Genomic DNA, 23783 nt, shown 5'->3' with positions numbered 1-23783 from the left:
TAGCATGGGCCATGCCCTAGAAGGAGTTGAGAGGTGGACGCCTATTCGTCCACCCACACACTTTGGTCCCTGCTCAATTTCCCCCACCTCCTGCGCTTAGCCGCCGGGGCTGAGCACTGGGGCAAAGTGGGGACGCTGACACCACCATTGGAGGCGCTGCCCGCTCTGGAGCGGGATACCAGGACACAGCCCATCGCGACAGTCAGCGCTGAGCCGTGGTTGCAGGGCCACAGACTGCTGACTGCCGGGGGTCAGCGGGTAGGAGTAAGGGCAGGGCCCACAGGTCAGGATCGGGGCGAGCCAAGGGCCCTTCCACCTCCGTCCGCTGCCATTATTTTCTGCCTTCGGTGGAGTGTTCTGCAAACTTAACTTCAAGCTCCGCTGTGTCCTGTCCTCCTCCACTAACCCCACCTCGAGGTACCCCCACCCCGCAACTCTCTACCAAATTCGTCCGATTTAGAAATTCTGGAACCGCCAATGGCTGTACCTTACGCCAAACTGTGCCTATCTACACGGCGGCCCTGAGAGGCGAGTATCATTGTCCCATTTTTCCGAGTTGGAAACTAAGGTTCAGAGATGACTGAGGTCCAGATCTGTCTGGTTTCTAAGGCGGCTTTCTTTTCATTCCTCCAACGGGAGGCGCAAGGGGCCAGGAGAGCGGCGGCTCGGGCTCCGGGGCAAGGAGGGTGTCCAGCAGCCCAGTCCCCGCCCAGGCCCCGTCCAGGCCCCGCCCCACCAAGGGGACCCAGGAGGGCCGTGTCTTACAGCTCAAAGTGAGATAGGACTTCGTGATTGGGCGGAGCGGAAGGATTGGGTGGGGCTTCCCACCGCCCGAGAGGCCGTGACTCTGACAGGGGCGTGGTATCTGGCTCCGCCCCCTTATGCGGGCTCAAAGCGGACGGCGGCCACGGGGGCGGGGTCAGAACTCGGGCGGCTGAACCCAACGGGGCTTTTTGGAGGCCGCTGCTGAGCAGCGCCCCGGCGGGGCCGAGCAGGTACATGCGACAGCGTGGGGCGTCTCGGGCAGGACCAGGCGGGGGGCAGAGGCCTACTGGGGACCACAGGGGGTACTGGGGGTCTTAGCCAGCTCTGCGCTTCCTCCGGTGGGCCGGAGCCCCTACCCCCGCCCCTGCCTTCTTGCGGCAAAGCCGGCTGCGGCGGGGCTGATTGGCGCCTGCGCCGCTCCCTACTACCCGGATTCGGCCAGTGCATGGGGCCCGGGCGGGAGAAACTGAGTCACGTCGGGATGGTAGCAGGCCTGTGTGGGAGGCACCACCCCCACTGAGCTCCAGGATGAATCTCCTTCCTGGCCACGCTTTGGAGTCCCAGCCCCCACCAGCCTCCGCAGGGGCCGCGCCCCCGCGCAGTCCCCCCCAGCGCCCAGGGGTCCCGCCCTGGCTCCCAGCAGCTTCGACTGGTCCTGGAATGGCTAGGACCCGCTCCAGCTGCCTCCCTCCCCACCCCTCCCCCTCGCGTCCCGAGCCCCCGTGTGCTCCCTCCGCTGGCTCTCCGCATAGTGTCAGCTTACACGCCTTATATAGTCCGAGCAGGCTCCAGTCGAGGCCTGCCTGCCGGGACCTGGGGGCGGGGGAGAGGAGCGCCGGCCCCGGACTGGCCTTGCCGTCCAGTCCGAGGCTCCAGGTTGGCTTGGGAGGAGGCCGTGCCAAATTAGCCCTGCGGTCCACTCCTGGATGAGAGGAACCTCAAGACTGGATGCGGGCTCCCCTCACCCTCCCAGTTCCTTAGGGAAGGGGGGTTGCCCCTGTCTTTCCAAAGTGAGGTCTGCCAGCTAGTAGCCCAGCCAAACCTAACAAGGTGCCCGCCTACCCTCCCCCTGGGTGTGCTCAGCGTCTGCCAGTGCCTGCCTGGCACTAGTCTGAGGCTGGTGTCCCGTGATGGGCCTGCCTGTGCACCCACTATGCATCACTCACCTTTTCTCTCCTCTCAGGAGCGGCACCATGGATTCCTTCAAGGTGGTACTAGAGGGGCCAGCACCTTGGGGCTTCCGGCTGCAGGGGGGCAAGGACTTCAATGTGCCCCTCTCCATCTCCCGGGTGAGCCTAGGTTGAGGCAGGGGCTCCCTCAGGAATCTTTGGGTGCTCAGATCTCCAGTGAGTGATGGGAGGAGTCTGAGCAGGAGTGAGCTGAGGCCAGTAGGCCAAGAGGTGTCCAGGTCCAGAGATGTGGGCACCTGCCACAAGGACTCCCAACTAGGCAGATACTAGGAAAGGAGCTCCCACACTTCCACAGCACTGCACTGTACCTGATGCCAGTCCACGAAGCTCCTGGGGCCACCTTCGAGGCTCAGGGAGATGCCATTTCTGGAGGAGGGGAGCCTGAGGTCTCCAGGAAGGGTCTAAGCTGCTTGAGGGAGCAATGCTTGGAGCTGGACCCCAGGCAGGGCACTCTGACTGCAGGATCTCACTTCATCCTCATTGCCACCCAAGGAATAGCAACTCTCAACCTGTTTATCCAGTTGAGATGACTTGGAGAGGTGAAGGGGCTCCTTCAGCGATTCCATGGCAAAGCAGGGATTGGAATTCAGGCACAGGGGTGGCCTGCAGTTTTCGTGGGTGGGTGGGGCACCTCTCCCCAGGCTTATGTGAGGACCTATATCCCAGCCACTGGTCCCATTCAGGATGCAGTGGCCTTTGACCCCAAGCAGGGGTTGGGACGGGGCTCTAGGGCTGTGACTTCAGCTCCCAAGAGCCTGTTCTGGTGGGGGCGGAGCTGGGGGCTGGCTCCTCCCTATGGCAGGGGGATTGCCTTATAAGCCCAAGAATGCAGCCCCATGCTGGGATGGCCAACTGGTGGCTGGAGTGTGCAGAGCTGGAAAAAAGCTGGCCTAGGCCTGGACCCCTGAACCCCATGAGTGGGCCCCTCAGCTGATCACCACCAGGCTGTGGCTCCAGCTGTGGGGTCAGTTGTGGGACACAGAACAAACTGCCTGCCCTGAGAGCACGAGGCCAGCCCTTGGGTTGGTGTCTCTGACTGTGGCCTGGGGGTCAGGAGGGGGTGGGGACTTCCTGTCACCATATCCGCTTGTCCAGAGAGGCCCACCCAGGCTCCTGGTGGGCAGGCAGCTATTGGCAGGAAGCCCAGGGCAAGCACAGCCTGGAGGGGGCCAGAGGGCCCAGCTAGAGGGGGCCCCAAGGCAGAGTCTGTCAGAGTTGGGCTTGGTGGCCAGGCCAGGCAGGCAGTCACTGTTCCCAGGGACCCTTCCACAGGGTTCCCTGGAAGCTCCCCTACCAGCAAGGTAGCTAAGGGCAGTGGTGTCCCTACCACATACACCCACCCCATACTCAAGCCTTGCCAGCCCTGGAAACCTACCCTATACTCCCCTCCCTGGGAAAGTGCTGGCCAATGTGGCTGGGGCCTTGGCTGACCTCTGCGCCTCAGTTTCTTCATTGGTGGGGATGGGCAACAAAGTAGCCTAAGGGATGGACTTTCAAATGTGGCCTGTTGGGGGCACTCTGAGCCCAGGCTCCCTTGTCAGCAGCCCTAGCATGTGGGTGGGGCCACTAGCTGAGCCCATCCCTGGAGTTGGACCTAGACCCTGGTGGGTGGGTGTGTGAGGTGGTCTTTTCTGAGCTGGGCTGGCACCCTTTCTCTCCCCTGACCCCAGCATGTAGGGGGGCAGGGAGGGGCTAGGGCTGGCTGTAGGCCCGGGCCTGGGAGATGAGGTAATGTCTGGGACTTGGGGGTTGGGCTGCTCAGTGGAGCCCTCAGGCTGACTCACCCCCTACTCCATGCAGTGTCCAGCCCCCTGGCTTTTCCCTTCCTTGGTCCCTTGGGCCCTCTTGCTTCTCTCTCCAGACACACCCTGCCCCCCCTGCCCCCCCCTTCTGCTTCTGTCTCCCCCTCTCTGATCATTCCCCTATCCCTCCTGTGCTTCCTATCCTCCTCACTCCAGAGAAGGAAGTAGTCCCCAGCTCCCCATCCCCTCTCTGGGAGCCAACTGCTCCTGCTCAACCTGAGACCCCCACCTCAAGCTTAGCCCACACCTCCCAGGAGCCAGCCAGTGTGGGTAGGGAGTGGCCAGACCAGGTTTCCCGTCTACTGACTCACCACGACCTTGAGTAAGTCACTTCCTTGCAAGGGCGTCACTTCCCCATGCCCATTATAAGGGGTTGGATTGGACTAGAGGTAAGATAGGGGATCCAAGCCCTAAACCCAGCTAGGAGGTCAGGGGGTCTTTCCAGCCAGAGGGCTGACCTCTGAGTTGGGCCCCAGCTCTCAGCTGAGATGGCCTGGTAGGGTGGGGCCTTAGGGCCAGGGTCCTGGCCTTGTCTCTTGAGTTGCTAGCTGGGCGACTTGAAGCAAGTTACTTAACCTCTCTGTTTTTCCATGTGTAAAATAGGTATATTCCCAGACTCTACTCCACAGGGTTGTTGAAGGATTCAGTGTTTGGCAGTACTAGGTACTCAATAAATGTAAGCTGCTGTTATCCTTTAGCAGGTGAAGAAAGGGCCACCCAGCTGTCTTACCCTTCTAACTTCCCAAGCATGAAATAGAGCCATCAAACCCAGGTCTCCCTTCTTGCCCTAGTGCCATTAGTCTCTGCATATGGTCCCTCTGCCATCTCTCTGGAACCCCTTACCTCCTGTCTCCCTACCTCAACTGAGTCTGAGCATCAGCCTACCTGATGAGCCTCATGGGGCCACAGGCAGCCTGTACCCCTCAAATCTCACAATGTGAATCTGCCTCCCAGCACTTCCCCCCAAGCCTGCTCAATGCCAGGCCCCTTGCCAGATGGCCAGGCAGCCCTGTGGGCTTAGACTTATGAACAGTAGTGCTACTCCTGCCTGTGTTGCTGCTGCCACTAGGCTAGAGGGATGGGAGGGCCCAGTTGGGTTCTTCAGGGTCACCTCTATCTGGACCCTGGCAAATACCCCACCCCGGGCCTTAAAACTGCTGTTGGTTCCTCCTAATCTCAAGGCCAAATCCTGGTTCCTTCCAGCATTTGAGGCCTTCATAAATAGCTGGACTCTCTCACACCAGAGGCAGCCCATCCCACTCTCCTTTCGCCAAAGCCCACCACTTCCCAGAGGTCATCCTGATAGTTTCAGCTCATACTGGTGGTGACCATTCCTTCCAGCCTACTATTGCTCCTCATTTGCCATGGGAACCAGGGATTCACAACTCAGAGCCTGAAGGACTGGGGGGAGAGGGTGATGTGGCAGTTGAGGGCTTGGGGGTGACATCCATATTTATTTACAACCTATGAAGCCCCAGCTGACATTTTGGACCCCATTCAGTCACACTGATCACTGGGAACCTAGAGGTGATGGGGCCTATTCCTGGCGCTCAAAGTGTTCCGGTAGATCCCTGCAGTTGGCCCCAGGACAGGGTGCTAGGAGTGTAAGAGGTCAATGAGAGCACCCAACAGTGCTCAGGGAGGTACTTGCCACACGCACAAGCCAGAGGGCATGTCTGGTGGGTGGAATGGCCTGGGCGAGAGGCCAGCAGGGGCCTCAAAAGGCTGCGGCTGGAGCTGAGAAGCTTGGGTTTTAGCCTGAAGGTGGCTGCTTGTTGATGTCAGCAGTTTCTGGACTGTGGGGAGGGTCCCTGGAGGTGAACGAATAACTAAGCAGGGTGATTGGGGCGATGGTGAAGCTCAGGTGAGCCCCACCCCCTTCCAGATGGCTTTAGTATGCAGCAGCTGCCCAGAAATATGTTGAATGAAGAGGCCTCTGGGTTCTGCAAGTGGAGCAGCTAAGGAAAGGCAGGGTTGGCTGCTGTTGGCCTGAGTTTGGCCTGCAGAGCCTTGGGCCTCCATGATCCTCTGTCTCTCCATAGCTCACTCCTGGAGGTAAAGCTGCGCAGGCCGGCGTGGCCGTGGGCGACTGGGTGCTGAGTATCGATGGCGAGAATGCGGGGGGCCTCACACACATCGAAGCCCAGAACAAGATCCGTGCCTGCGGGGAGCGCCTCAGCCTGGGTCTCAGCAGGTATGCGGGCGCTGAGCAGGCCTGGCAGGTGGGCACGCCACTGGGGCTGCCCATCAACACCCCTTTCCCTTCTCTTCTAGGGCCCAGCCGCCTCAGAGCAAACCGCAGAAGGTATGTGAGGGGCTTGGGACATCTGGGCGGCAGGCGGGGTGGGATTGGACGTCCGGGCTGACCTGCCCTCCCTGGTGCAGCCTTGGTACCCCCATCCCTGGCTGGGAGTAGAGGGTGGAGGCCAGCTGGGGAGTCTGGGGACTGGGAGTTGGGCCGGGGGCTGCCGCACGGTCAGGGTACCACGCATATCTGCCTGTCTGTCCGTCTGCCTGTCTGCCTCCCGCCGGCCTGTGCTGCAAGCTGCACTAGTCCGCCCTCGCCCTCGGGCCGCGTGGGCGGAGATCATCGCTCCCAAATGGGCCCCTTGAAACCCGAGTCGCCCCTTCTCCGTAGCCTCAGGCCAGATGTGTGGGGGTGGGGCTGGAGCGCCGCAGTCCTCTCCAGTCCTCTCCGCGCCAGGGGGGCACCCCACTCTAGCCAGGTCCCCGCCCCTGCCCTCCCTGCCCGCTCTGTCTCCGCCCAGGCCCTGGCCTCCGCCGCGGACCCCCCGCGGTACACCTTTGCACCCAGCGCCTCCCTCAACAAGACGGCCCGGCCCTTCGGGGCCCCCCAGCCCGCTGACAGCGCCCCGCAGCAGAATGGGTACGTGCACCCTGCCCGCCCACACCCCTCCTGCCCGCCCACCGCCCACGTCATCTGTCCACAGCCCCACGCCCGCCCGCTGCCCGCTGCCCGCTGCCCGCTGCTGCTCAGTCTGCGCTGCGCCCCAGCCCGGGCCGGAACCGTGCGGCAGCGACCCCTGGCGGCCAGGGCGGGGACTGCAGGCACAGGGCCCCTCCGAGGGTGTGGCTCCTGCCTGGGCACTGTCCTTCTGGAGGCTCTGAACGAGGCAGCGCCCCCTCGCTGGTGGCCTGGGGTTGGGGTTTAGTGTCGGGTCGTCTGAGCCCTAGACAGTGCAGCCTTGCCTCAAGCTATTCTGATCCCTTGCCATCTTTCTTCCTCCCCTTGTCTATTTCTTTGTCCCTTTATCTGTCCATGTGTCTATTTCCTTCACAGGTGCAGACCCCTGACAAGTCAGTGAGCCCCTTCTGCCTGTCCCTCTCTTTCTTCCTTTTGGCACTCTGGGTGGTGGCCCCTTCCCACCCTGGCTGCCCTCCTCTCACCTTGATTGCCCTCCTCCCCTCTCACTTACCTATCCAACCTCCCACCCAGCAGGGCCCTGGCCTTGCCCTTCCCCACTCTGCCATCACTATAGCCCACATGTACCAATCTGGGAAGGGGCTGCCCCCGCTGCCCACCCCAGCATGAGGTTCTGAGCCACACCCTCCCCACAGACAGCCGCTCCGACTGCTGGTCCCAGACGCCAGCAAGCAGCGGCTGATGGAGGACACGGAGGACTGGCGGCCGAGGCCTGGGACAGGCCAGTCCCGTTCCTTCCGCATTCTCGCCCACCTCACGGGCACCGAGTTCAGTAAGTGCCATCCCAGGGCAGGGAAGACTCTCTTCTGGCCCCCAACCCGGGCCTGGGCTTAGCTGGAGCCTGCTCCAGCACCCTGTGACCCTCTGCCAGGGCTCAGGGCTGGGGTGGCCTTCTGTCTGCTCTTGGTCAATTCCTGCCTCTGCCCTCTCAGTGCAAGACCCGGATGAGGAGCATCTGAAGAAATCAAGGTAACAGGACGAGCTCCAGCCCCTCTTTCTCACTTCCTGCCTCTCCCATTCCACCCACCACCCTGTGTCTGCCCCTGGCCGTCCCTAGCCAGGCTTCTCCATTCTCCTTCCTTTCTTCAGTCCTCCCTCCCTTCCTCCCTTCCTCCCTTCCTCCCTTCCTCCCTTCCATCTCTCCTTCCTTCCACTTTCTCCTCCTTCTCTCTCTGCTCCTCAGGGAAAAGTATGTCCTGGAGCTGCAGAGCCCACGCTACACCCGCCTCCGGGACTGGCACCACCAGCGCTCTGCCCACGTGCTCAACGTGCAGTCGTAGCCTGGCCCTCGCCGGCCGGCTGCCCTCTCTGCCTCTCTCTTTCTGTTCCTCCTCCCAGGGCACCCCCCCTTGGTGCCTCCAGCTTCTGCCTACCTCACCCCTCCCTTTCCTGCCCCTGGACTGAGCCTCCTACTGGCCTGGCCTCGGCTGCCCTCCTGGCACAGGGCCTGGCTCCATCTGACACTGACTTCACTCTTTGCCCTATGGTACTGCTGTCTGCCAGGTCTGTGCTGGCTTAGGCATGAAAATAAACATGCTCGGCCCTGCTTTTTCTGCCTCTGTCTTCTATCTTTGTGGGCTTGGTTTGCATTTGGGGTAAAGGGGTGTTAGATGGATAAGATCCAGTATGGGCCCTGCCAGTCTGGGTCTCAGTGGGTGGGGGTACCCAGCAAAGGGGGCCCTGCCATCAGAAGGAGACCCAAGAGTTGCCCCAGAAGTGAGAGCCCTGCTCCACCTCCCAGCCCTGTGCCACAGACCAGCCAGCTGGAACCTGGCTAGGAGAAGCTGCCCTACCCATCCCTACCCCAGTGGGACCTGGAGTCCAATCCAGCAGCTCTCATGCACCCACGCATCTCCCATGGGGCCAGCAGGACCAAGGTTGGGGGGTGGAGCCATGCCAGGAGCCTCAGCCGTGCAGGGCCTTGAATGGCAGATCTTACAGCCAGGTGCCCAGGACAGAAGCCCCAGCCCCAGCTTCAGCTACACCCCAGGAACCCTGGCCTGGTGAGAGAGAGTGGGCTCGGGCCTGGGGAAGGGTGGGTAGCCTCCAGAGGCATGGGGGTGGGCCCCTCCAAGCTGCCCCGGGGTCTCCCCACTGTCCTGTGGCGTCCCTGGACACCCCCCTGGAGTCACTTTCCTGGCCTTGGCAGGCCCTACCACCCCCAGCCCCACCAGCCGCCCGCCCTGGGCTGTGGACCCTGCGTTCGCTGAGCGCTACGCCCCGGACAAGACCAGCACGGTGCTGACCCGGCACACCCAGCCAGCCACACCCACGCCCATGCAGAACCGCACCTCCATTGTGCAGGCTGCCGCTGGAGGGGGCCCTGGAGGCAGCGGTGGCAGCAATGGCAAGACTCCCGTGTGCCACCAGTGCCACAAGGTCATCCGGTGGGTGGCCCTGTTCCTTTCCTACCGTGGTCTTTCCTGATCTCAAGTTCAACCCTGGTGTCTTTCTGATCTCTGCTCCCCCATCTATCTCCCCACTCATCTCAACCGCGCCTGCGGGAGGATGAGGATTCGGTTCCTTATCGGAGTGAGGGTAGGGACCTGGGCTGGTTCCTCAGATTCTGAATCCCGCATTCCTTACCCGCAGCCCACCCGTCATTAGCCTCTGTTCAGCATTTGCCCTGGTGAAATGGAGGAAGTGCCAATGACACAGCCAAGCGGCAGCCCTAGATTCGCTGCTCTCTGGGCAAGGAAGGGCCTCCCCTTCCCAGCCCCTCTGCCTCTCTCCTTCCTGCTTGCTTGGTCTCTCTCTGCTAAGCCTCTGAAGTCCCTCCCTCTCTGCGCTGCTCCCCGGGGCCTGGCAGAGTCACACAGCCCCCCAGAATCAGTGTGACAGTGTGCCTTCCTAGTTCTCATCCCAGGCCCTTCACTGCTCTAGATTCCTGTCAGCTCTTAGGCTCTGTGAAGCACCCCTTCCTTCAGACATCCCCATTTATCTGGGACCTGCAGGGCCCTCCCCAGGCCAGATGGAACAGGCAAGCAGGACAGGGTGGGGACCAGGCTCAGCTCAAGTGCCCACTGGTCTTCAGGGCTCACGGGCACTCCAGGCCTCCTGCCCCCCCAGGGCACCAATTCCTTGGGTTCAACTTATTAGGCCTAAATCAGCAGCTCTCACCCAGTGTAACCTTCCTCCCTTTTCCAACACTGCCCCTCTCCCTCATCTCCTGTCATCAAAACAGTGCAGCTTTGTCTCTCTTGCTGTGTGACTTTGGTCAAGTCACCTCCCAAGCCTGTTTCTACCCTATTTGGAGATGGAGAGAATGAACTTTCCCTGCAAGGCTTCGTAGTAGGTGTTGGGTAAACCCCGTGGGGTTCTGGCCAGGAGCCCCAACTTCGTTTGCATCCATTCCCGCTCACTGCCCTTGCCTCCTGCCAGGGGCCGCTACCTGGTGGCACTGGGCCACGCGTACCACCCCGAGGAGTTTGTGTGCAGTCAGTGTGGGAAGGTCCTGGAAGAGGGTGGCTTCTTCGAGGAAAAGGGTGCCATCTTCTGCCCGCCCTGCTATGACGTGCGCTATGCACCCAGCTGTGCCAAATGCAAGAAGAAGATCACTGGCGTGAGTGGGGCTGGCGGGTGGCTGGGAAGGCAAGTCTGACCCTTGAGTGTTGAGTGTTGTTGAGCAACTCCTGAGCCTGGGAGCTCTCCCTGCAGGAACCTATTGGAACCTTACCAGCCTAACAGTCGGGCTGCTATATTGATCTTACTTTTCATTAATCAGGATCCTCTTAACAAATGACCTAAATCCTACTCAAAAGGGCTCAAGCAAGAGAGCGTTGGCGCAAATAATCAGAAAGGCTGAGGGGTGCTAACTTCAGGCCCAGCTGAATGCGTATCCCGAGGTCATCAGGAGTCTTTCTACTGCTTGCCTCTGGTTTCATCTTTGTTGGCTTCGTTCCCAGCATGCTTTTCCCTAGAAAGCGGCAAAGATGGTGCCACAGTGGCTCCAGGGTTACATCTCCCCAGGTTAGCACCACAAAGTGAAAGAGAGCATCTCTGTGCCAGTTGATGTATCAAGAGTCCCCGTGCTGATGCCCATTGGCCTGGCTTGCTTCACATGCCCATCTCCGAACCAAGCCGCGTGACTCTAATTGGCCAGGCCTGGGTGACACCCCCTCCTGGAGTGGGGTCTGGTGGCCTTGCCTGAACCACAGGACTGGCTCCTTGAAAATAAAACCAGGATGACATTACCCAAAGAAGGGAGGTAAGTGCTAGGCAGGCCAAAACAAGAGATGGCTGCTGTGTGGGGACTGCATTCAGCTTCGGTAATAGAAAACCCCACTACAGAGGCTGAAACAGAAGGAGTAATATTTACTTCAATCACAAGAATTCCAGGGGTGGAATAGCAGCTCAAGGATGCCTTCAGGCTTTTCCTCTTTTTAAGTTCTGAAATCCTTAGCATGTAGATCTTTGTCCTCAAGTGTATTGTATCATGGTTGCCAGATAAATGGTTGGGTCAGATGCTTTCTTTTAATGAGGTTTTGCCTTTTGACTCTGGAAGAAAAACCAGGAACTTGCATCTTTATCTCAGTTGTTGGAATTGTAATCCTGTGAGCACCTGGGCCATGGGGGAAGCTGGCAAATCCAGTATTTTAGCTTCTGTCCTCTGTAAGAGAGAAAGGCAAAAGAGAAGGGGGTTGTGACAGGCTTTTGGGAGGCTAATGCACAGTGTCTGCCGCCCCTAGTACATATGAAAACGGAAACTCTGAAAGATGACTTGATGGGCTTGAAGGACACAGGACTATTGATTTGCAAAGCCAGAAATTTAGGCTCAAAAACTTGTGATTCAAAATCCTATTCTTCCCGCTGAGGCTAAATATGCAGTATAGCCTGACCTGGTCTCCTGCAGGGCAACCTAGCTGCCACCCAGAGCTGGGCTTGGGACTTGGGTCAGCACATGTCATGGGTTAAGAGTGATGCACTATCTACCTTCTCCCATTCGTTCTCTTTACTGAGTGTGGGCAGTATGCCCCACGCTAGGGGCACCTCGTGAAGAGACAGGTGTGGCCCTGCCCCCAGGAGCTCACACAGAGGAAGGGGACTCTGAGGGTGTCAGGGGCTGAGCAGCCTGAGGAAAGGGGAGCATAACAGGCAGGGTGACAAGTTGAGGGGGTTTCAGTTGTACCTGTATGGAAACTGAAGTCCAGAGAGAGGCAGAAATTGCCCAAGGCTGCAGAGCATGAGGGCCGAACCAGAGCAGCCCCAGGCACTGCTGACTTTCAGCTTGGGCTCTTCTTGCCACTCATGCTTCTCCCCATTTCTGGATTCATAGGCAGAGCTTCCAGATGTGGCTAGAGAGCTCTGTAGTGATGGTCATGTTAGTGACGATTACCTTGACCGCAAGTGATAGAAAAAATAATGGCGGCTATCACTCACCTAAGAAAGTCCAGAGGTGGGCAATCTGGGACTTGTAGGCAGATCCAGGCTCCTGTATCTTGTTTCTCGGACATTCTCAACATTGGCTTACTTACCACTCGTAGTCCAAGATGCCACTTGAGCTTCAGGCAAAATTTCCACGTTCCAACCAGCAGGATGTTGGAATGAGAAGAAAGGGTGGAAGGCTCTTGGGAGCCATCTTTAGAAGATGCTGTCACCCAACCCTTCCACTTCCATCCCATTGCCCGGAACTCAATCACATGACCACACTGAGCTGCAAGGGAGGCCGGGAAATATAGTCTGGTATAGCTATGTGCCCAGCAAAAAATGGGGGTTCCATCAGTAGACTGGAAGGGAAGAAAGGATATTATCACAGTCTTGTGTTGTGGGTCATTTACTATGTGTAGGCATCCAGCTAATCATACTACGAAGTCAGTTGGATTATTCTCATCTTACACATGAGGAAATTTTGCCCAAGATCACAGTAATTTCTCCACCAGCCTAGGCCATACCCTGTTGGACTGTTCTAGCAGAACGGGCTGGATCCCAGGACCTTTCCTAAGCTGGCATCTGGGTTCGTTTCCCACAGATCAAGGCCCTTCTGTTCGCTGATGGCCCTGCCTGTGTTGCACGGCACTCTTGTCCCTCCCCGCCACAGTTTTGGGTGGGCAGGGTTATCACCCAGGCCGCAGATGAGGGGGCAAGGCTCACAGAGCCTGACTGGCTCCTGGGTCCTAGAGTAAGCCCAGAGTAAGGTGGCAAGCCCTGCTCCTGCCCCAGCCCAGGCCAGTGGTTCCACAGTGTGGCCCAGGGGCCCTCAGCTTCCCCTCTTGCAGGGACTCCAGGGCCTGACAGACCCCAGGAAGCTCCTACCTCACCCTCCCATGGGGCAGGAAGCTAACCTTCCCAATTTACCGCATGCTTTGGGCTCTGCTTGTGCCTGGTGTTTGGGACTATGCCTGCTCTCGGAGCTCAGAGTGGAGCATGGGGAGAGAAACACAGGACAGTCAGGTTGTTTCAGCAGAGTTGGAGGGGACACATTAGAGGGGACCTGTCCCCTGGTCTGGGGACCCTCTGGAACACTATGCTCTCAAGGCTCACCACTCACCACCAGCCCCCCTCACTCTGTGCTCCAGCCACATGGGCTTCTCCATTTTGCCAGTGTGCTGTTCCCTTCACCACAGGGCCTTTGCACAGGCTGTCCTCTGCTAGGAATACTCTTTAGCACTCTCTTTACCTCATTTCTTCTCATCCGGGACTCAAATAGCACTTCCTCAGGGGCACTTTCTCTGATACCCACCCTCCCCACCAGCCCAGGCTCCCCACTGTTTGCTCACTACCTTCCAGCCCTGTTGTCCCATCTCTTCCCCAGGGTGAACTTCATGGGTTGGGGCCAGGGCTGTTTTGCTCACGCATTATGCTGTGCCCCATATATAGGAAGTGGTCAATTAAGACTTGAAGGAGTGGATGGAAGTGGCCTCTAAGCTGAACTTAAAACATGAGTAGGAATTAGCATGGAGAAGGATCAGGGGAAAGTGTTCCAAGAGGAGGGAAGAGCTGTGTCACAAGGCAACACCCAGGGAGGGTGTGAGATGAGGCGGAAGAGGGGGGCAGGGGCCGTGTTAGAAGTTCAGAGCTGGGGACTGCTGAGGTCAGGTGTGCCTGGCAAGCTTCCCTGGGGCAGGGGGAGACAGCTAGAGGAGGAGAACTGAGCTGCTGGCCCTGGGTCAGCATGGTGGGATGGGAGAGGCAGATAGATTTAGGAAGCTTTGGGCATAAGATAGGGAAAACTGGCTCACGGGTTCTTCTGGATACTGGCAGAGACCTGCCTCTCTGCCCACGCTCCCACTGGGCCCAGCTCTGGGCTCCCTATGCTCCTGCCAAGACCCTGTTCTGTGGGCTCACAGCCAAGTTCCTTCCCCCAACCCTTTGTCTTATCCTTGCAAAGAGGCAACACCAGGCAGTGGGAAGAGCCAGCTTTGTAGCGAGCCAGACTTGGGCTCAAAACACATTTCCACCATCTATTGGCTGTATGACCTGGGGCAAGTCACTTTCTCTGGGCCTCACTAAAATGGGGGTGGCAGTAACTTCCTGCCCAGGGTGGTTGAGAGGTATATGTGAGATGTGACAAATTTTTTTTTTTTTTGGTCACTCCACACGGCTTGTGGGATTTTAGTTCCCTGACCAGGGATCGAACCTGGGCCCTCAGCAGTGAGAGCATGGAGTCCTAACCACTGGACTGCCAGGAATTCCCATGACAGATTTTATAGAGGTCACACGGGCCAGCTGAGAGCTAGGTGCTTCCCACACTTATGTCTTACTTGGTCCACACTGTTTCATTTTTAAATTAATGGCCAACATTGAAAAACTGGATTTGACTTTAACACCTAGATTTCCACCTGAGCCTTCCAGGCATTCCTAAATGAAGTGGTCAGCACCACCCCTGCAGGGAGAACAGGTGCTCTCCCACAGCACAGGCCCCACCTGGCCCTGGCAGGCACTGGGTCTGGGACCCCTGGCTTCAGATGTGGGACCATCTTTATAACACCCCTGCAAAGCTGGGATTAGGCTCTCAGTTCAAAAGGGAAGGAGCCAAATGTCAAGAGAAGGTAAAGCTGTTGGGCAAGCCATGCAGCTAAGGTCTGGCTGAACCCAAAGATCTGATCCCCCCTCCGAGCTCCACACTGCCTTCTGCCTGCTCCAGATAGGAATGCTGCTGCCCTGGTTGGCCCGAGGGTCCCAGCCCCAGGGAGAGCTCAGCCCACCAGCAGCCTCTGCTTTGGCAGGCCTCCAGTGGAGCAGGTTAACTCAACTCACGAGCACTGGTGATGCAATACCCATGGACCAGGCACTGTTGGGATATACCTGCTAACAGAACAGTTGGTATTTCATGCCCTCCTGGACCTTACACTGGATCAGGAAGAAGGGGGTGGGGAGCAGACAATAAGCATTAGACAAAATAGGTAAATTACCTGGTAGTATGTTAGTGTGGAAAAAAGGAAAGCGCTATTGGGAGTGTGGCTTTGGGAAGGCGGGTTGGCCTATGAACTGGTGGTGTCAGAGTGGGCCTCATGGAGAAGGTGACCTTTGAGCAGAAACTTGAAGGAGGTGAGGGGTAAGCCTTGCAGGTATCTGGTGCAGAGCAGTCCAGGTAGAGGGGACAGCTGGTGTGAAGCCCCAAGACGGTGTGTCTGGTGTGTCAGCCATGGATGAGAGGCCGTGTGGGGAGAGCAGAGGGACAGAGGCCAGACTTGCTGGCCTCTGGGCCCTTCCCAGGGCTTTGGCTTTTGCTCAGAGAAATGTGGACTAGGTAGGAATTGGAGCAGAGAAGGATGTGACCTGGCACAGGTTGATATCAGTCTGTAGGGGCAGAGGAAGGAGCACAGAAGCCAGTTTCATGCAGTCATCCAGGTCAGAGGTGCCCAAGGCTCACATCTCACGTCACGGAGGCTGTGAGAAGTGGTCAGAATCCGGACGCATCTTGAAGGTGGACCCAGCAGGATTTCCTGGTGGACCTGAAGTGAGGTGTGGGAGAAAGCAGGGAATTTGGCCCATGCGGATGGAGTTGCCATCAACTGACATGGAGACAGCTGTGGGAATGCGAGAGGTTTGGGGTACAGAGATTGGGAGCTGAGCTTTAGACATGGCGTGGTGGACAGCCACGGGGAGACCTCAGGGTTGGAGAGAGAAAGTAGCAGCAATGCGTGTGCAGACGTAACATTTACCCTGAAAGAAAGAGGACCCAAGCCTGCTTTCCTGTGTCCCCGGCTCTGGAGAGGAGGGTGCTGAGCTGCCAAGTGACTGTCGCTTCCTCCCAGGAGATCATGCATGCCCTGAAGATGACCTGGCACGTGCATTGCTTCACCTGTGCGGCCTGCAAGACACCCATTCGGAACAGGGCCTTCTATATGGAGGAAGGGGCCCCCTACTGCGAGCGAGGTATGGGGTGGAACAGGCAAGGAGGCGGGGCTGGGTGAGGGGGCGGGGTGCGGGCAGGGGAGAACCCAGGGTCCCCTTCCTCTCTGTGTGTCTCCAGACTATGAGAAGATGTTTGGCACAAAATGCCGAGGCTGTGACTTCAAGATCGATGCTGGGGACCGCTTCCTGGAGGCGCTGGGCTTCAGCTGGCACGATACGTGCTTCGTGTGCGCGGTGAGTGCCCCTCCTCCGACTCAGGCTCCGCCCCCAGAGCCCTGTGTTCTTCACCACCCTCCCTCCCACCCCTGCCTCTGGGATTCCTAAGTGGTTGGGAAGGGGCCTCTCTTGCCACCTCCAACCCCATGTAACTGGACCTTGGCTGTTCCCAGATATGTCAGATCAACCTGGAAGGAAAGACTTTCTACTCCAAGAAGGACAAGCCCCTTTGCAAGAGCCACGCCTTCTCCCACGTGTGAGCCCCTCCCACCCACTGCTGCCCACCCTGCCCTGTCCAGCTGGAGGGGTTGCTGGTTCTGGAGTCATCGCCCCAGATTTCTGGGTAGGGGCAGCAAAAGTTGCCCAACCCCGACTCTTGGCCTGAGCCTGCGGTTCCCTGAGCCCCTGCCCACCCGCTTCACCTCTCCCCACTCCCTCCACCACCTCTGCACACTGGTGCTGGCCACACCGGCCCCTCTTCACGTACAGTGCCACAATAAACCTGTATCCAGCTGTGTCCGGTGTGCACTTCCCCCTACGCATCAAGAAAGGTGGGATCTGAGGCACGTAGCAGGGTGGAGATTAAGTTTTCCAGGGCTTACCATCCTGGTGGTCCTGTGATGGGGACATGGAGGACTCTCAGTCAGCAGGAGGAGGCAAAGGGGAATCGCATGTGCTGGGCCCAGGACCCGCAGAAGTGGGGGGCGCCTGGGCTGGCCTGGCGTGGAAGTCAGAGAAGAGGAGTTGAGGGGCATCCTCAGGGATGGGACATGGAAAACAGTACGCCAGAGTGAGGGCCTAGAGGGACCGCTGCCATCTGTATGCTGCAGGCAAAGAAGGTGGGGCTGGAGAGGGCAGCCCTCCGGTCCTGGGAAGCCACAAGTGCCAGGACAAGGAGCCAGGACTGCTTCCTGAGGACAAGGTGGCGGTGGGGAGGTCAGGGCACAGAAGTGTTCAGATCTGTGTTGTAGAAAAAGCCCCGAGAGCCGTGAGTGGGGTGAACAGAAGGAGAGAGACTGGGAGGAGGGGCAGGACTCAGGGGAAGAGAGGAGCAACAAGCCAAAAGGCAGAGATGGGATCCAGTGACAGGTCCCAGGGAGCCCAGAGTGGAGACCTGGGATGAGAGGTGAGGAGAGGAAGGAAGGCAGGTCTGCTAGACATCTGGAGTATACCAGTCATTCCTCACATCGTCTTACATGATCCTCCCAGCAACACTGTGAGGTGCCTGCAGTTATTCTCATTTTATAGATGAAAGCTTAGGAGACCTGACCAAAGTCGCACAGCTGCTGAGCCATGAGCCAGACTAGAAGGCAGGCACGAAGCTGGCTGCACTGTCCTGGGACTGGCCGGCACTGAGTGCCATGCTCCAGGGATGCTCCTTCGGAAGCTTACTTCTGCCTGCTACCTCAAAACCTGGAGGCTATGGTGGTGGCCCCATCTTTCCCTGGGGTCTCTTGCTTCCCACTGGTGCCCTCCACTACCCCAGGGGGACTGTCATTTCTCCTGTTCCAAGTTTGGACTGGAGAGGGACTGAGGAAAGGCCCCAAACTAGGCCAAGACAATTCAGTGTGCCCATGGCCACCTGTCCTCCAGGGCTCCCTTGGCATGAGGAACCTCAGCACATCTAAAGTTGTTGGCATTCTCAACAGGTGCTTGGGCCTGTCCTCTTTAAGAGAAGAGACGGGCCTCTCTGTTGTGTTCTCTCGAGGACCCCTGGAGCATGAGTGCAGGGCTTCCTGTGTTATTGGCTTGGCCAAAAAGTTCATTCGGGTTTTTCCAATTTCATGTCGTCTTTCCAGAGCCTAGAACAACAGTACCTAGCACATGGTGGATGCCCAGTGAATGTTTGTTGAATGACTGAATGAGGTGCCTATGGGACATTTAGGAGACCAATTCAGGGAGCAGCAGAAGATTCAAGTCTAGATTCACCTTGGATTCAATTTGGGAGTGAGTTTGGGGCAGTTATCATAGATACTTGTCTTTGATGCCCAGAGAGGGGCCCAGGCAGGTCACATCAGGAGCAAGGCAGGTAGGATGTGGTTTTCTTTCAACATAGTTATCCCTGGCTTATTTTTTTTAAAAGAATTTCTTGTTGCCTTTTTAAAAATATTTATTTTATTTATTTATTTTATTTATTTTTTTGGCTGTGTCGGGTCTTTAGTTGAGGCATGCGGGGTCTTCATTGAGGCGTGCGGGATCTTTCATTGCGGCGTGGGCTCTTCGTTGTGGCACGCGGGCTTCTCTCTAGTTGTGGCGTGCAGGTTTTCTCTCTCTAGTTGTGGCACGCGGGCTCCAGGGCGCGTGGGCGGCACACGGGCTCTCTCGTTGAGGCACGTGAGCTCAGTAGTTGTGGCACTCAGGCTTAGTTGCCCCGTGGCATGTGGGATTTTAGTTCCCTGACCAGGGATCGAACCCACGTCCCCTGCATTGGAAGGCGGATTCTTTACCACTGGACCACCAGGGAAGTCCCTAGACATCCTTGGCATATTAAATGCAGAGTATCTTTCACTTCCACAAAGAAATATACTCTCTCCCACTTCTCTTGAACCATGAAGCTCTCTCAGTCCATCCTTGGTTTCCATGGAGAGGGGTGGATGGTGAGTGCTGCTGGAAGCCGTCTGTGGGGGGCCTCCTGGGGGCAGCCGTGTGGGAATGCTGAGCTGTAGCCAGATCTGCCAGTTTACCAACAGCGTCCAGAGATTCAGACTTCTATGTGAAATTTGGTTTTTCAATGTTGGCAACTAAGTTAAATTTTTAAAAATCCTATTAAAAAAAAATAAACGTGGACCAAATCCAGTGTGAGGATGGCCGGGGCCGCAGCATAGAGAAGACATGAGAGATGGGGGAGTAGCGACATCACAGCACAGGGCAGAGAAAGCAGAAGGATCCGCCAGAAGTGGAGGATCACAGCCTCCGGGCGGGGCAGGAGTGTTTCCAGAAGTCGCCAAGAGTGTCAACCAGGCAGGTAAGGCTGAGGAGTCCCCATGGCCTTTTGCAACTGGGTGACTTCCAATGCCAGGGTTGGAAGATCAAGGGGGAGGGTGTAGAGAGTGTGTAGATGAGAGTGTAGATGGCTGTCTTAAGAGGCTTGGCTGTGGTGGGCCCAGAGGACCACTAGCCATCGTGGTCAGCTGAGTAGCCAAGAGGGGTGGAGAAGGCAGCTTGGAGGCTCCTGCCAGGGGAAGGTGGTTGAAGAGATTGGAGGGCCGATGTAAAGGGAGAGTAGAGCAAAGAGCAGAGAGCTGGGGACTGAATCTCAGGAAAGCAGAGCTGGTCTGGATGGAAGTATAAACAAGCATGGGCACCTGCTCTGAACAGCCACCTCTCTCTCTGCCGGAACCACAGAGCAATCTCTTAGATGTCGTTTAATCATCAAAACATGCTTAAGAGAGATGTCATGAAAGGCATGTTTCAGATGAGGGACCTGAGGCTCAGAGAGGGAAAGTGACCTGTCCAGAGCCACCCAGCCTGAATGGCCCAGGTCTGCTGCTCCATGGATCAAAGGCCAAGGTGCTCCCCACTGCACGTCCAAGCACCCGCCCTCCCCAACACAGAACTGCAGGGATCACGGTGTTCTCAAGCTTGGGTGTGAGGCTATGCAGGTGGAGGCCAAGGGTACTGGGAAATGTCTTTGTACCGGGCATGGGAGGCCATTAGCTCCCTTGGAGAGTGCAGTCCCCCCAGCCGAGGGGGCAGAGCCGTTGGAGGGGGGCTGAGTGGGCAACTGGAGAGACAGCAGGCCAGGGAGGGGCATTTCCCAGCTCTGAGCAGCTTGAGCTCGTTTGAAGTCAGCAGGGAGACAGGCGGTGGAGTACAGGGTACACAGGCAGGAACTGATGATTCTGGTGCTGCCTTCTTGGTGCTGGGCCCCAGCTGGGCCTTGGAACACTCACAGGGTACACAGGGTCCTGCTATAGGAAGGGAGCTGAGGCTAGGGGCTAAAGGGCCCTGCCCCATGGCACACAGGGGGCAGCAGCCGGGGCTGGGATTCGAACCTGAGTTGGCCTGAGTCCAAAGCCAAACCTGAGAGTGGAGGAAGGGCTCCTCCCCAACTGGGACCTAAAGTGGGGCAGGGTAGGGCGTGCGGGGGTGACCCTAGGGTTCCAGGAGCTATGGTGGGGCAAGAAGAAGCTTGCTGGGAGCCTGCGGAGAACTCAGGAGGCTGGGGTCAGCCCTGGGAGATTGTGCAGTGGGGTCACTACAGAGTGGCCAGGGAGAGTCCCAAGACCAGCCTAGGTTCTCCCGCTCAGGGCCCGGGGGTAGTAGAAGGTTAACTCAGCTTTCACCCATGTCCCTTGCCACTGACAAAAATGACGACTACTTGGAGACTAGGTCAACTAGGAAGGACTCTCAGCCGCATTTCAAACTAGTTTAAGCAAAAACAGGGATAGCCCAATGATTATAAAGAGACACGTTATTAAGAGGACTTAATGCTGGAATTATTTACCTTCTTTCTCTCTTTTCTGTACTTCTATGTTTGCCTGTCAAAGGGAAAAAAAAAAAAAAAAAAACAGGGATAATTTGTCTCGTTTAACTTAAAAGGTTAATGGCTTCAGACATGGCAGGATCCAGTACCCATGGATGTATATCAGGAGTCTCTGAGCCCCCGGGTGCGCTCTCCGCACCCCCCACCCCCAGATCTCCCCCTACCTCCATTTCTCAGTTCTGCTTTTCTCAGTGCTGGCTTTATTCTCAGGCAACTCTCCCCATTATCAGCAAAGACGCCCCTCAGCCAGCTCCAGGCCCACATCCAGTGGGGCCAGCTCAGGGCTGGCTCCCATTGGACTGACTTGGGTCATGTGTCCATTCCTGAAGCAGTCACTGGTTCTGACCCACTGGCCTGAATCACATGCTCCCCTCTGGAGCCTGCAGTGGAAAATCAACTGGAAGACAGGCAGGGATGCCTGACCGTGGACGTCCACTGCACTGGGCAGACATCCTGCTCTCCACGCCTAGGATCCCTGCCCCCTGACTCCTTCCCTAGACCCCACAGCTGTAGCCTCAGGAGCTACTACCAAATTCCAGGCCAGCCCCTGGATGCAAAAATGGGGGTGCTAGAAGGGGAAGCAGGGAGGGTGTGTGCTATGCTGATGTGATACAGGACAGACTGGGGTTCCCATACAGATTTTGCCACTCACCAGCTGTGTGTTACAGGGCGAGTAACTGCCCCTCTCTGAACCTCGGTTTTTCCAGCTGTGAAATAGTAATAATGGCTAACGCGTCAATAGCACCTACTATGTGCAGTTGCCATTTTAAGCATTTTCTAGATACTTTTAAAAAATCCTCAAACAGGGTCTTCCCTGGTGGTGCAGTGGTTGAGAATCCGCCTGCCAATGCAGGGGACATGGGTTTGAGCCCTGGTCTGGGACGATCCCACATGCCACGGAGCAACTAAGCCCATGCGCCACAACTGCTGAGCCTGCGCTCTGGAGCCTGCGAGCCACAGCTACTGAGCCTGTGTGCCGCAACTACTGAAGCTCGCACGCCTAGAGCCCGTGTTCCACAAGGAGAGAAGCCACCGCAATGAGAAGCCCGTGCACTGCAACGAAGAGTAGCCCCCCCCACCCCCCGCTCACCGCAACTAGGGAAAGCCCACGCGCAGCCAAAAATAAATAAATAAAATAAACAAATTTATTAAAAAAAAAAAAACTCCTCAAACAGACCCTATGAGGTGGGTACCATCATTATCATCCCCATTTTATAGTGAGACAAGAAAGGCCAAGCAGAGTCTAAAGTCACACGGTAGTCTGTGCAGCTCAGGAGCAGAGCTAAGTGATGAAAGTGGCTGGCCCCATGCCAGGGGCAAGACCTGGAAAGTGCTGGGAGCATTGTAATGATGAGGGGGCAAATTTTGAAGGTGTGCTTGGTAGGAACTTGCAGAGGGAGGGTGAGGGCAGAGAAGGCTCCACCAGCTGGTGCTGAAAAAGTCCTGAAACCTACATGTCAGCCTTGAAGCCTTCTCTGAGAGGTGTGGGGGAGCGCAGAGCAGGAAGGTGGGCGTGGAAGGGCGGGGCTGCAAGGAGGAAGGGGAAGGGGTTCTCGCTTCCTAAGCCTTCATCCAGTCACATCTTATCCTCACAACATGTTATCAAAGAGGAAACTCAGAGAGGGAAAGCATTTTACTCAAGGTCACACAGCGAGTGACCAACTTCTGGATCTGAATCCTCCCTCTTTCTTGGCTTTTCCACTCTGGGGACCCAGAAGCCATTGGACTAGGCTCTCAGTGCTGAGGGGGGGAGGGGCAGGGAGGAGCTCGAGATCTAGGAGTGGGAGAGACTTGAAGGGTGATCAGTGCTGGGAGTGGTAGACATGAAAGCCTGGTGGGAGGGCCTCCAAGGAGGCACCCAGCACCCACCCACCAAGGCTGAGCGTGTGGGTTTCAGGGGCAGCAGGTAGCTGATGGGAGGCAGATTTGCAGAAGAGGTAGTGATCATTGGTCATCCTGCTCCCACCGGTTGAGGAAACTGAGGACTACAACAGGGCCACTGAATTTGGCAATTTAGTGGTCTCTGGTGACCTTGGCCAGAGCAGTGCCAGGGAAATGCGGGAAGGAGACAGACTACCGGATGTACAAATTATAGGATGATAATGATGTGGAGGGGTGAAGGGTAGGCTCCAGGGTGTGTGAGCAGGGAAACTTCTTGCTCCCCTGGAAATAGAGAAAACTGGGCATGGGGCATATGGGGACTCTCTGTACTATCTTTGTAATTTTTCTGTGAATTTCAAACTGTTCTAAAATTAAGTTTGTTTAAAAATATAGATGGCAAAGAGGTAAGAGTGGGTGTGGCTGGAGTTTGTAGGTGTCTGGGGGGAAGCAGGAATTTGAGGAAGGGAGAGCATGCAGGTAGGGATTCTGTTTTTTGGATGTGAAATTGAGTGAGCAGGAGGCTGGGGAGGGGGCTTCGGGATGGGGAGATGAAGGTGTTCTGGGCTGGGAAAAGTCGAAGCAGGAAGGGACTGAGGCCGGAGATCCCCCTACCTACCGCTTCCAGGCACCCCTCAGCCCTGCTGTGGGGTCTTCCTCCCTCCCCAGAATCCTACTGACTCTGCCTGGGACTTGCTCCAAGTGGGGGCCGTGGAGAAACTGCCAGGGCCAGGGGTCCATGGGCATAGTGGAAGCAGAGAGTTCCCCAGGCGGGGACCCATGAAATGTATTGAGTTTTAAGAGGTTCTTCCTACCCCAAAGCGCTGGGACCCACTGCTGGAGATCAGTGCACACACTGCTCTCCTCCTCTTGGCCCAGCTGGTTACCCAACTCAGAACTCAGAGGCCCAGCCCCACCACCTCCCAGATTGGACCAGGTAAAGTTTGCTCAGGTTCTGTCACCTCCTCTGGGAAGACAGGGGTGGGAGGCTTTGTAGGTGGAGGTAAAAGCTTCTGAGAGCTGCAGAGGGTTTCAGGATTCCAGCTCAGACAGGAGCAGGGATGCTCCAGGGGGCCCTGGCAGTGGTGTCCACTTCCCCTCGAGGGACTCCTCTTAGGCCCCAGTGTTTTCTGTGTTCAGAGCTTTGGGAAATTAAGGTGCCAGGAGGCTGGCCATGGAGTGTCCTTGGAGGAGCCCTGCCCTGA

At 57.3% G+C, this 23783-nt stretch overlaps 1 protein-coding gene and 1 long non-coding RNA gene across 10 annotated transcripts; one reads left to right on the top strand and one right to left on the bottom strand.

The window, feature by feature from the left end:
• The first annotated feature begins 890 nt into the window (after positions 1 to 890).
• Positions 891 to 16731, top strand: PDLIM7 (PDZ and LIM domain 7). 9 transcript variants are annotated; one of them, XM_082381023.1, is made up of 14 exons: positions 891 to 995; positions 1949 to 2054; positions 5800 to 5951; positions 6032 to 6062; positions 6526 to 6644; positions 7059 to 7079; positions 7337 to 7473; positions 7634 to 7670; positions 8643 to 8704; positions 8851 to 9088; positions 10083 to 10263; positions 15899 to 16019; positions 16117 to 16232; positions 16388 to 16731. In XM_082381023.1, exons 2-14 carry the CDS (start codon positions 1959 to 1961, stop codon positions 16472 to 16474), a joined length of 1398 nt encoding a protein of 465 aa, XP_082237149.1. In that variant the 5' UTR covers positions 891 to 995; positions 1949 to 1958; the 3' UTR covers positions 16475 to 16731. The 9 variants fall into 9 exon arrangements, with proteins under 9 accessions (XP_082237149.1, XP_082237151.1, XP_082237150.1 ...); XM_082381025.1 differs by lacking the exon at positions 6526 to 6644 and having other exon boundaries at positions 7059 to 7075; XM_082381024.1 differs by lacking the exon at positions 7059 to 7079.
• Positions 16732 to 20662: 3931 nt separating this feature from the next.
• LOC309623817 lies at positions 20663 to 23394 on the bottom strand. The gene is made up of 2 exons (XR_014241658.1): positions 20865 to 23394; positions 20663 to 20695 (listed from the first exon to the last, which is right to left on the bottom strand). It is a non-coding gene; the product is annotated as an uncharacterized lncRNA (long non-coding RNA).
• Between the last annotated feature and the right edge of the window lie 389 nt (positions 23395 to 23783).

This window comes from Balaenoptera borealis (genome assembly GCF_965194805.1).
Source record: "Balaenoptera borealis genome assembly, chromosome: 2".
NCBI lineage: Eukaryota > Metazoa > Chordata > Mammalia > Artiodactyla > Balaenopteridae > Balaenoptera > Balaenoptera borealis.
The sequence above is the reverse complement of the archived record's forward strand: the minus strand, read 5'-3'. Positions and strand labels throughout refer to the sequence as shown.

What these genes read in the sequence shown, in the direction of transcription:
- PDLIM7 (XM_082381023.1), top strand. Translation starts at nt 1,959, where the DNA reads ATGGATTCCTTCAAGGTGGTACTAGAGGGGCCAGCACCTTGGGGCTTC. An exon ending in TGCCCCTCTCCATCTCCCGG is followed by an intron (nt 2,055 to 5,799) that starts GTGAGCCTAGGT and finishes GTCTCTCCATAG; the next exon opens with CTCACTCCTGGAGGTAAAGC. An exon ending in CCTCACGGGCACCGAGTTCA is followed by an intron (nt 7,474 to 7,633) that starts GTAAGTGCCATC and finishes CTGCCCTCTCAG; the next exon opens with TGCAAGACCCGGATGAGGAG.